Source organism: Brassica napus, chromosome A10, assembly GCF_020379485.1.
Source record: "Brassica napus cultivar Da-Ae chromosome A10, Da-Ae, whole genome shotgun sequence".
NCBI lineage: Eukaryota > Viridiplantae > Streptophyta > Magnoliopsida > Brassicales > Brassicaceae > Brassica > Brassica napus.
Genome location: NC_063443.1, coordinates 10,661,692 through 10,674,125, shown reverse-complemented (window position 1 = coordinate 10,674,125; position 12,434 = coordinate 10,661,692). Strand labels below are relative to the sequence as shown.

The 12,434-nt window shown below is 33.3% G+C and overlaps 1 protein-coding gene across 3 annotated transcripts; it reads right to left on the bottom strand.

Annotated features, from left to right (window-relative positions):
• Positions 1–6,427: 6,427 nt before the first annotated feature.
• On the bottom strand, positions 6,428–9,014 carry LOC106371459. 3 transcript variants are annotated; one of them, XM_013811535.3, is made up of 8 exons: positions 8,835–9,014; positions 8,485–8,678; positions 8,242–8,328; positions 7,903–8,163; positions 7,659–7,823; positions 7,524–7,577; positions 7,267–7,413; positions 6,428–7,178 (listed from the first exon to the last, which is right to left on the bottom strand). In XM_013811535.3, the coding sequence occupies exons 2-8, from the start codon at positions 8,659–8,661 to the stop codon at positions 6,801–6,803; spliced, it is 1,269 nt and encodes a 422-aa protein (XP_013666989.2). In that variant the 5' UTR covers positions 8,662–8,678; positions 8,835–9,014; the 3' UTR covers positions 6,428–6,800. The 3 variants fall into 3 exon arrangements, with proteins under 3 accessions (XP_013666989.2, XP_048598852.1, XP_048598851.1); XM_048742895.1 differs by having other exon boundaries at positions 8,800–9,005; XM_048742894.1 differs by having other exon boundaries at positions 8,866–8,975.
• Positions 9,015–12,434: the final 3,420 nt, after the last annotated feature.

Below are 12,434 nucleotides of genomic sequence, written 5' to 3'. Positions count from 1 at the left end.
CCTAAAATCATGCATTTAAAACTTAATATTTATGGTGAGACTTGTCAACCAAAATTCTGGTGCAATCTATTCACGAGATGTTCTCATTTAGCTTTATTAACAAGATATTCCAAAAATAATATTACCTTATAAGTATAAGATTTATTGAGAATTTATTAAAGAATATTCTACTTCTTAGCTTATCATGTTTTTATCAAAAGAAAACGTCAGTAGATCAAATTAATTTTTACATGTTCTTTCAGGCTTGAGTTTATCAGAAGATCAAATTAAGAGTTTATCTTTGGCAGAGATTGAATCAATCATGCGTTTGAACGGAAGCTCATTTACATTGTTTAAGTTTTGAAACGTGTTATCAATAGTATACTCTTCTATTGGTTAAGATGTGGCTTTTGTTAGATTTTCTATTAATTAATTTTTTTTGTTTTACTTTTGTGGAATTCGCGATATTGTAATGTTGTAAATCAATAATAAAGACATTTTTCTCACTATTAATAGGTGAGAGAGAGAGGGAGGGAGAGAGGGAGAGGGAGGGACGGAGAGAGAGAGGGAGGGGAGAGAGAGTGGGAGAGAGGGAGAGAGAGGAGAGAGGGAGAGAGAGGGAGAGAGAGGGAGAGAGAGAGAGATTAGTGTTTACGGTATATCCAAAAGTTTTGAGTTTATTGTTTAAGATTTATCCGGTAAAGCCAAAGGGTTAGAGTATACTCAAGGGTTTAAGGTTTACCAAGAGTTTAGAGTTTAAAAATTAATGAATGTAATTTGTATATTTTACAATAAAAAATAAAAATTAACAGCAAAGTAGATTGCATTATATTTTGAATTAAATAATGTTAAAAAGATTTATAGTTTTCAACCACAAATAATGAATCATAACTATGTGATTATTATACATATAATATATATTATGCATATACATGTCATTGTATGTAAAAATTAACTAACCATGTAAAATTAAACTAATCATAATATTAATATCCGCATATGCGATAAAATATCCGCATATGCGATAAAATATCCGCATATGCGATACAATATCCGCAGTCACTCCATAGAGAGCTGGATATTTAATCGCCGAGTTAATAGTAATAGTTTTGATAAGCTGACAGAGTCTGATTCGAAAATCACCGACTGCAATTCGTATCTTCTTTCTGCTCAACCCATTTCTAACATTATTTATTCCATATTTATTACATATTTTGAACTTTTTATTCCATATTTTGAAATTTTTATGTCCTTAATTACATTCTGAAATGGTAAAAGAGGGTTTCAATGGGAATGTAGTGATAATATAAAATATGTTACCTATGAAACTATACACTATTTATTCCAGATTTTGAAAATAAAATATCTTCTTAAACATACAAATTATTTTGGAACGTTGCAATTATACGTACACACAATAAATACCTCTAGATACTGAAGTTACTTTGTTCCATCTCGTCCATGTAAAATATTGAGTACCAACATTTTTTTGTACCTGATGCTTTCTCCCAAAGGCGGTAATATTATGATATAAAATTCGTTACTTATAAAACTATGTACTACTTAGTTAATAATTTGAATATGTTTATGTCACGTTATTGTATAAGTGCATGTTCACATAGTAGCACGTTACTTCCGTAAACATAACATCAACCTCGGGTCATGCATGTTTTGTTATTTATTATATACGATTCAGACAGACGTTTATCAGTTAACTGATTTATGAGCTTATTTCTACTCTATAATTTTGTCTATTTTGCCAGGAATAAGATCACTTATTTGAATATCTTGGAAGACATATTACAGGGAGTCAGCTATGAAGTATGTAGTGTTGCAATACAAGGAATCCTTGCTACTCTTTAAGAGTGTAGTGAACTTGAGTAAACTAATTTAGGCAAGCTCTGTTTTACTGGTTCCTACCGGTTATAATACTAAGTTGCTTTTTTTTTTCTTATATAAAATGTCTTTGTTTATACTTTAGAAATTGTGAGAACACTAACAACCACAGGAGGGTGAGAGAGGCTCAAGCGAATACGCAGGACTGTATAGAGAGCCAGAGAGATAACATTGTGTGGTCGAGGATAGAAACTGCAGAGCAAACAGAGAAGAGAGTCACCATTTTGTGGCTGGGTTATCTTGAGAGGAAAAAAAGGGAGGCTCAAGAGATAGTGTATGATCAACAAAATATGGAGGAACATATATGAATAGAAACTGAATTGGAAAATTCAGTTTCGTCTTGCAAGGAGAATGGTAAAGAAATTGAATAAGACCTGACTATGTTCTTAGTTTTGGTTTACTGTTTTTATACGCTTATGACTCGTGGAAAATCGTGGAACTAGATGGTTCCTGAAGACTATATTCTTGAGAATCACAGCGTCGGTGCTCATTGAAATCTATAGAAACATGCATGTGAGAAACGAAGTGGTTGTTGGAATTTAAGAGGAAACAAAGTAAAAAGACACATCAAATAGTACAGTGAAATGATTGCTTTGGACTCAGGAAACTGATTTGCTGTGAAGAATTTACAAATTACCTTTTTAAAACTTAATCACTTTATTACAACCATGTATTCATGTTTTAAGTATTGTTTGGAACTCTTACCTTAATCCTAAAATGGGAAGAAGTTAGAAGTGTATAAAACAATCATTTTATCTTTGAATTCAATAGTTCTGAAGCCAAAATATAACCATACAAAAAAATGCTCTTTTCAAAAACAAAAAAAAATGTTGTAGAATATTATTATCTTGATTTTTTTTATTTGGAATTTGTTTTGCCACATGAAACAAACCAGTTCTTTTATCACTAAAATAAGTTAAGTTATTCAATAAAATATATCAATAAATTAATAAATTTTGGTGTTAGATATATTATCTAAATTTATAATAATATTTTAATGGCGTATAACATTATTAGAGAATTTGGTATATAGTAAATAATTAAACCAAATTAGTATAACTGTATAAATAATGAACCGAATTGTTTTTTTTAGCTCATGGGAATACACTGACGTCAATAACAGTAGAATAAATTCTTATATATACGATATGAATAAATATCAAATGTTTCATCTATGAAAAGAGGTGTAAATTAATTATATTGCATGGTAAGAACATTTATGTTGAAGTCAAAAAAAAACAAAAAGTTGTCTAATTTTTTTTTAAAAAAAAATCATGTGTTAAATATATCATAATTTCTTAGATAACATATTTTTATTTTTAAATCAGAAATAGAAATGAATATTTCCTTTTTAATATTTCTTAAGATTAATTTTGAAAATTAAATAAATTTAAAATTGTTATTATAATTAAAATATTTTTAAAAGTATTTTATATAATTTTTAATTTTTGTTTACAATCAAAACTAAACTACTATTTAGTTTCTAATTATACTGTCATAATTAAAATGTTAATTAAATAATTTCGAAAATAAAGCTTTAAAAGATTCTAAAAGATATTTGAAAGATTTTGTTAGACATTTTCTTAAGATATTTATTAGTATTTTAAATAAAAATAAATATATTATAATTAAGTTATGTAAAATTTCATAAATATTTTAAGAATTTTCCAAATAAAAAAAAATCACACATAAAAGGTGTCATGACTTCTATTTTAATAGATTATATATAAATAAATCCATATAAATTTTTGAATAGAAACTCAGTATTGATCCTAACCAAAAATATATAAATCATTATAAATCTAACAATTTCTTATACTGAGAACTTAAATAGGTCTTTTACAAAAAAAAAAAAGAACTCAAATGAGTAAAGATGAGGAATTGGATTATAACTAAGACTTAATTAGTTTTTGTTAATTCTATTTTATTTTAGATATTAAAAACAATAAAGTTTAATTTAAATAGCTTCAAAGTCATAAATTATTTCATTTTTCAATTCTGTAAAAAAATATACATGTATATGTACTTTAAAAAAACACCACATGTATATGTACTTAAATAAAATAATATGCAAATTTATATTTTATTAATTTTATGCAAAAACCCGGGCGTAGCCCGGGAAAGGTTCTAGTTATTAAGTAATTATTGAATCTTTTAATTATGTATATCATCATATTTCATAAGTATTTCGTCTAACTCGTCGCCATTGTACGCAATTATCGTATAGGTTATTCCAATAACTTCTTATATATCTATTGTATCCACGCCCCCATATATTTTGAGGCCTAAAGCATATTTATATACGGCAGCATATATTTAACTTAAATATATTTATACAAATATAGATATAATATTTTCTTTAAAATATAAAATGGTATATTAGTCTAGTTATATATCAAAAGTTCAGATAAATATTAGATTATTAGTATATATTTTAATAAATAAAAATCACTAGTTTGTCTGAATTATTATAATTTCTATTTTAAGTAAAACAAAAATAATAAAAAGAGCAAATAAGTTTTATAAAACAATAACAAGTAAGTTATTCAAACTAAAAGAAAAACACGTATAACAAGGTTCTCTCTCTCTCCACTGTTCCCAATTCTCTCTCCACTCTCTACGACTTACGAAGAACCATCTTGCTCCGGCGCGTGGAGACATCAGCGGCTTGCCGGTGTACGTTAGCTCCACCGTCGGAGGCGCCTTCTCCTCCCCTTTTCTCTCTTTTTTTATCTTTGCTTCAGTCCCTTGCTGTCCCTTACCGTTGATATGTCAGAGCTCTTGAAAGGTCATGAAATTGGAATCCTAGATCCTCCCGGGGGGAGACAGATCCAGTGGTTATGACTGCCTCTGGAGGTGAGACGAGGCGGTGGAGGCTGTGAGTTGATCGGAGTCGGCTTTTAGGGTTTTGGAATCCGGCGATTTCATTTTGTATTTGTAGATCTGTCTGGTTTCCTTGGCGGTGATGGCGCGTGATGTATCGAGATCTCTCTCTCCCTGTTTCTCTAGGTTGGTCTTATCTCGAGGTCTCTCGATGTGGAGTGGTTCGCGAAGCTTTCTATCTCGACGGAGCTGGGTGTCCTGCTTCGGAGGTTTGTCTGTTTTCGATCAGGAGAGGCGGCGGTTCTCCGTCGGTTCGTGCACGGGTTTACGGTAGTCGTGTGGCAGCTGTGTCCCCGTGGTTGGCGTCTGCAATTCCGGAGTCGTGCTGAGGAACTGTCGTCTATGGCAGTGTTCTCGTCTTTTCCTGCGGTTGTTCTTTCCTTGTAGATCTGTTCTCATGTCTGGCGCAATGTTCAGACCATCTCGCGAATGGTCTTGTTATCTTCAGCCCTTCTGTCGGTCGTCCTGCGTATCTCCAGCGTGGAATGGCCTAGCAGTTTCAAAGAAGATCAACTTAGGTTCTCTAAGTTTGAACCAGGTCGTCATTTTACTTGCTCGTTTGAGTCTTCGGGTAGCAGATGGCGAGGAGGCCTGGGCGGAGTTTGGTCTTCCGAGTGCAGAGAAGGCTTCTTGGTCTTCTGCGTAGACTAAACTCTATCTTTTTTGCAGGGTAATGAAGTGATTGCTTCTAGTGTCGCCTTCATTGCAATCCGTTTGTCAGGAGGTTCGGTGTCGTCTGTTCAAGTCGTGTTGTCCCTCGGCTATGGCGTCTCACTCCCTTCGTTGTTAGCGGTCTTGAGGACTTGATGGCACTTCACAAGGTTCGCTATCTTTCACCTCATTCCGCCTTGTCGAGCTTCATTGACGGTTAAAGTTACAAGCTTGAGGAGATCCTCAAAATCCAGCTACTACGTTGATGTCACGAGAATACCGGCATCCGAGAGATAAACCCCACGTTCAAGTGGTTAACATCAACGGCAGAGAACAGTGCTTGATATTCTAAGGATTTCCGAACGAAGCTAGTGGATGGCGTCGGTTTAGTGGGCGAGCGAAGTTAGTCTAGCTAGGTCTGATTTAGAACATTTTGGTCGATTTAAGCTTGTAACGGATGCTGTGATTCCCGGTTTCGGGTTGGAATAATAGTAAATTTAAAAAAAAAAAAAAAAACACATATGTCAAAATAGAAAAAAAAATAAAGAGGAAACATTACAAATTCAACATAAACCATAACGTTGAAAATGCAAGACTCCAGCTGAACAAAAAGTGAAAATAATGTTTTTAACCACTTAACTATAATCATTTTTCAAAAATGTGGCCTCAAATATTGTAATGTATGTAATTTTGTGGCCTAAAACTCTAGTTTTACTGGCTTTATGGCAGGGACGGCCCTGATTGTATCAGTTATATTTACTTGTCGATCATATTTTCACAAATTTAAATTAATTTTATAGACTATAGTATACTTAATTGTATCCAGACAATTTGGCATGGCATGCATCATGAATCTCAGCTAAAAGTGACAATACTGTCATTTTTGCACTAATTGAATTTATATATTTCTAGCAGAATAAAGTTGAACATGTTAGTCAGTTGATTTGGTATTTCCAAAATGTAACCGCTTAGTTATCATTCTCACTCATTGATTAACAGATATAATTAGTTGGTACACTGAATCAAACTTCAATTCATTTCATAAGCAAATGCAATAAGAGGAAGACACTAAAACAAAGTACAAACCAAAGGTCCGCAACTTTCTTGTCTTCAAGGTTACAAAGAGATAAGACAACCGAATTCCCTTTCACACAGTTTCGCACTTGCAAACTACAGACAAATCTGTTCACTTCAAACACAAGTAACAAATAAAAACCCCGAAACCAAAACTAAGCCTAATCAAAACCTAGAAGAGAAAAAACAAATGTCCATGAAAAGTGTAAGAAAAAATCAACAAAAACGATCTTTCTACACTTCACTTAAACATCAAGTAACAATCCAGCACAAGTATTCCTCTACAACTCCATCTACTTCTTTCTCCTGTTCATCCTCTACTGACAATTAGGGTTTCTTCCAGGACCTCCATAGTAAAAGTAATGCCCCCAATCATCATTCTTACTAACCTCAACATCATAGCAATTCGATTTCTCAGTGAAAGTGTTGATCCCTTTTGGTTCCTTCAGATTATTAGAGCTGTCAACGACCTGAATATTCCTAAAGTAACTCGCCTTTGAGAACCCTGCATCCGGAAACTGACCGCTTCCCATTTGCGTGGTGGTATGGTGACCGTCTTCTTCCATGTTCACCACTTCTCCACCCCATTCCACTATTGATGCACTGTCTGCTAAGTAGGAGAATAGAAAGCTCGGCCAGTATCCCAACACGTACCCATCTCCAAACTGCATCCACCAGTGTCCTTCCTTTGGATCCTACAAGCAAAATGTTCCCAAGTTAGCATCTTTGGGGACAAAAAGGCCATACACGTTTAAGGGTTCTATGAAAAGGTATGGTCTATACCTTCCAAATGGTAATGCTGATATCATACTGCGGGTTATGGAAGCCAGAGACAGGAGAGATACTTGCTCCCATAGCTATTTGACTGTTGACTTGTATAAAACCGGAACAAAGGAGGTTGTAGCAGCCAGTAGCCTGATAAGCATCGCTCTGATAATGCAATAAGAAAAAGAATTAAACTTTTATCAGCCCACTGAACAATATAGAGAGTAAGTATCATAGGAAACTGAAGAGAAAGTTAAAGAGGTTTTTGAGCTTACCGTCCAGTATGTAAATAGCCTTGTATTGTTATCACCATACAGATCCGGACTAACCTGATTTGTATTTAAATATATGTCAAAGAAGCTAAAAGATGTAATGGAAAGAAGTTTAAAAATGGTAATGAGTTTATATACCTGCCAACCAGCTTCAATGCTGTTGAGGTCTTGACCAAAAGAACCTCCAAGAATCCATAACTGAGATAAGCTGAACTCATTTGGGCTTTGTACTTTAGGCTCCCATACATTTATTGTCGCCTTAGCCCCGTAAAACTTGCCTCCTTCCACATAAGCTATCGCGTGCTAGTTCCACCACAAAGAGAAATTTTAGAGCAAGAAACTCAGAAGAAGACATGTAGATAAAAAGAAGCAAAAAATCTACCTGATGACCACTTTGGTTGGCGAGATCAGGATCAGCAGACCGCGGCAGAGGAACTGTCCGGTGCTTCTTCTTACCGTAACGTTTGACAGAGCTTGCTCTCAGAACATCCTCTTTATTTGTCCTCCTCACTGGTATTGTCCCTTCGGAACACACTCCACTCTGGTGCCATAACTGAGTGACTGGACTGATTCTCTCTACTTTTGGTTTCTTGGACACTTTGTTCTCTTCAAACAGCAACTCAGGGGTGGTACTAGGATTCATCTGTTTAAAAACATAATATGCTAAGACATAGGCAAAAAGATAGTGTGGATTTGAGGGAAATGCTGAAAAAAAGATTACTTGAATCTTGTGGTCTTTGAGGAAAGGATGGTCAAAAGCTGGTTGCTTTGATATGTGAACACAGTCTATTATGTCACCATCTGGACTCTGTTTGCAAAAATATCACACACACAAAATAAGCTATAGAATCAAATTGGAGTTCAAAAACTTCACATAGTAATCAAAAGTTTCCAACTTTCTTCCTACATTTACTAACTAACAACTAAAGGGTGGAACAAAAGTTTCCAGGAAAAAGGTAGGAACCTGAATGCTCTTAACGGCTGGTTTGTTCAATCGTTTCAAGTGTTTGTGCACTTGGAGATTCTGACTTGAGACACTGAGCCTCCCTGCGCATGTTAGAGAGAGCCATCCCCAGAAGCAGAGCCAAACAAGACACCCTTTGTAAACCCTCTCGTTGCTAAAATGCGCCGCAGCACTCATCTTCTTCCTCTTTAAGTCTAATGGCCAACAAGAAGAAAGAGAGAGTGAGATAAAGGAAGAAGATTTGGGTTAAGCTTCTCACTTATTATCTAAGAAAGCTCTTGATTTTGTGAAGTTTTTTGAAAAAAGCTAACACGCCTTTTTCTATCTATATTCTTCTTCTTCTACTAGACCTTTTACTCTGTAACCCACTACTACACTGACAAGAGTGATTCTATGGCGACATTGAAATGGGTCTCTCTCTCCTTTGATGATGAAAAGACTCCTTTTTGTCACTCACTCTCTCTCTCTCTTTGTTTTTCTTCCCACTTTCTCTTTCTCTCTCTCCTCTTTTAGTTAACCATTAAATACACAGTTATGAGCCAGTAAACGTAAACCCCAACTAATAAAATAATCAAATTGATGTCTTGAAAATATTATTGTGTTTTCCAAAAGTAACTGTCAAAAATATGTTTTTATGGCCCCTAAAAGAAAATAATTACGAAAAAAGAAACCGTATAAAAAAATCATTCGGAAAATCCCCTCAACTTTTATCTAATGGGTTTTCAAATGATTGTTTGTTTAATGATAAAAACATTAAAGGTAAAAAATACATGTGTATAAAAATGAATCATTCGTCACTAAAGATGCATGAGTGCTGGTAAAAATGTTTTTTATCAATCGGTAGTATGCTTGAAAAGTTAGTTAGATGATGTCTTTAGTTAAGACGGTAAGAAATTAGTTTCACTGAAAGGTTAATCTAATTACTGTAAAAACAAAACAATAAATATGATGCGAGTGGAGCCCAGGAGTCATGGCGAGGTAGTCGATGCCTCCAAAGAACTTCGGACCAAAATACATAAGTTTCTAAATTGCATCTAACTAACTTAAACTTATCACTACGTTTGGTGTACCTTGTCTTAACGTTGAAAACCATAGATTATATCAAAATTTAATTTTGCGCACTTTTTAAGCATATATTCCTCTTTACCATTAGTGTCTCTTTCTGTCAAATTATGGTTTTGAAACGAATAAGTTCTGAAACATTGTATCGAACGATGTCAATAAAGTTAAAATAAAGAAACGAGAACAAAGTCCTGCACTAGCACAAAGCGTCAACTTTATCAGTAAAATTTTAAAATATTTGTTTGACCCATCATGCTACTTGTCTAATCTTAGCTTATTCTTTTTATAGCTACATATTAAACAACTAATCATTCTTTTATCACAAACAAACACCAATGTGTATATAAACATATTACTACTTATTTTGTTATCACCCAATAGATTACTAGTACACTGCTTTCAAGATGGGTGTTCTACAAAACAAGGTAGCTATAAAGAAATGGGCAAATGTAAGGCAGCTTATCTATAAAACGAGTGACCGTTTCTGTTGGGTTGGCTTTGTAAAATTTGATGATCAACTTCAAAAGCAAAAAAAGAAAAAAATTGTACACAAAAGACTTGTAGTGGTGTAATTCGAGAAATCGAATAACGAAGAGTTGGCCTAATAGCTATAGCTTCTGGATCATTTAGTAGTGATCTAAGTGATTAGAGGTTTGATTCATGTTCGATAGAGTTAATTTAAAATGATCTGGGTTTTTCCCTATGAAGATGTACATGGCGTTAGGATTCATAGCTTCAGACCAGTCATTCAATTTTTACTTTTTTTGAGAAATTGAAATAAATATTGTTAATATGTACGAGTTGCCTTGGAATAGTAATGCTGTCTTTTGTTTGTTGGCAAATAGTTTCAGTCAAAGCGTAACTTGTAGTAAATGATGGCGAAGCAGACACAAGATTCTCTCTTCCGATGAAGCTGTTGGTTGGTTATCTCTTCTGTTTCGGTTTGCTCACCGTTACCAAGGGAAACGGAAACACAGTGCCACACTGCCAATCGCCGTTTAGATTCTGACGGCGTTATCTCACTGATTACCATACATGTGTACGGTCTGTATCGTCTATTCTCGACGAATGGTAAAGACAGAAAGATTGAGGAAAAATCTAACAAATGGTGGGGAATCCAATGCGAGTCAAACAGTGTAGCAGAGCATCATTATGAGATTCCACAAAAAGAGATTTTGGTAAATCAATTAAAAAGGGTCCTTTACAATTGTCATTTTTGGTTTTATATATACTAGTATTAGAAATGCCTTAAAGAATTCTTGTAATTATAACCTAAATTATATACTCAGAAATCATGAAAAATAAGGTTCCTAGTCCGTAATAAAAGTCAACAGTAACTAATAAGAACAAAAGATTATAAGATCTGGTTAAGATATTAGTAATTCTTAACTTACAAAAAAAAAATATTAGTAATTCTTTATTTTGGTTAGATAGGTTTGGCCTTTTAGTAAGTACTAGGGAAGATGAGCCTTTACATGGTTCTTTCTTTAAGTTATAGTTATACTAGTAATAAATCTTTAACTAATTGCGCCATCATCCTCGCCAATCACTACCCTTGTCTTTTCTAATTACAAAAAATATACTTTGTCTAACGTGCGTGCACTATAACATAGACAAAAGTGATTAACGCAGATTACATCAGCCGGCGGTTCAGATAATCTCTTCAATGCGTATTGAACTGTTGGGTGCATCTGGTGATCTAGATAATTTGAGGTGGCAGCATTTATTTTCAGTTTTTCATAGCGACCTATTTTTGCTTGACAATTTAGAGAGAAACATTCAAATGGACTAATGACCGATCCTTAGAAGTTAGAACTTAGAAGAGTCATACAATAATGTTACAATAATATTAAAACCCGGTCAATCCAACTTGTTCTACTAGGACTTGATATATCCATATATGAAATATGTACTTACATCAGCTAGATTTTGTGGACCTTTGAGGATGAAAAGTTTTTTGTGCTTCGTCATTGCACAGTCAAAGGTTATTATTGTTAAGGCATGTGTTTCATCATTTCACGAGTCTGTCTTTTTAAGCATGAAAGCTTCTTAAAATGCTCCTAGATTTAGATAATGTTGCGGTAATTAGGATCCACCAAGATATGTTTAAGATCATCTCCAATGTATTTCTCTATTTTTGCCTCTATAATAAAGAAACTTTATAGAGGTGAGTTTCTCCAATGTATTCCTCTATTTTTTCCTCTAAAAATGAATATTCTTGAAAGATTCTTTTTTATTTTACATTTTACACATCTAACTTGTAAATGTTGAAAATTAACTCATTCATTATATTTTTTGAATTTTTTTTCATAAAATTGCAATATTATTTAAATTAAACATTTTATTACAAAAGACATTAGACAAAAAAAAATAAAACAAAGTACCATTATCTAACAATCATTATTACTAAATGTTTCTCATAAATGATCAATTAATGCATTCCGAAGTGAGAAATGAACTTCTTTATCTTCGTTTTTTTAATCGACTTAAAAACTCTTGGAATCGATTATTTTCATTATCTGGTATTTGGACTTCCGGAGGTGGAGCTTCTCTTCCAATTCCAATCGGTGCATCGAGATCACGCTTGTCCTCAATAATCATATTATGTAAAATTATACATGTAGTCATTATAACATGTAGTACTTTTTTTTCCAAAAACATACATGCCTTTCACAATCGCAAAACGTGATTGTAAAACTCCGAATGCACGTTCTACATCTTTTCTACATGCTTCTTGTTGTGCTGCAAAATATTTTTTCTTTGGAGTATTAAGTTGTTTTAATATGTTGTATTGATTAATATTTAAATAAAGAGTCTTTGACTTTTAAATAAAATAATAACTTTTTTTATTTTATTTTAATTATAATTGATTTTTAAATAAATAATAA

Bases quoted from the DNA above. Each gene is read 5' to 3' on its own strand.
- LOC106371459 (XM_013811535.3), bottom strand. From the start codon at position 8,661: ATGAGTGCTGCGGCGCATTTTAGCAACGAGAGGGTTTACAAAGGGTGT. The intron at 7,824-7,902 runs GTAGATTTTTTG...TGGTGGAACTAG, and splicing joins CCAACCAAAGTGGTCATCAG to CACGCGATAGCTTATGTGGA. The intron at 7,414-7,523 runs GTAAGCTCAAAA...TTGCATTATCAG, and splicing joins GGCTATTTACATACTGGACG to AGCGATGCTTATCAGGCTAC.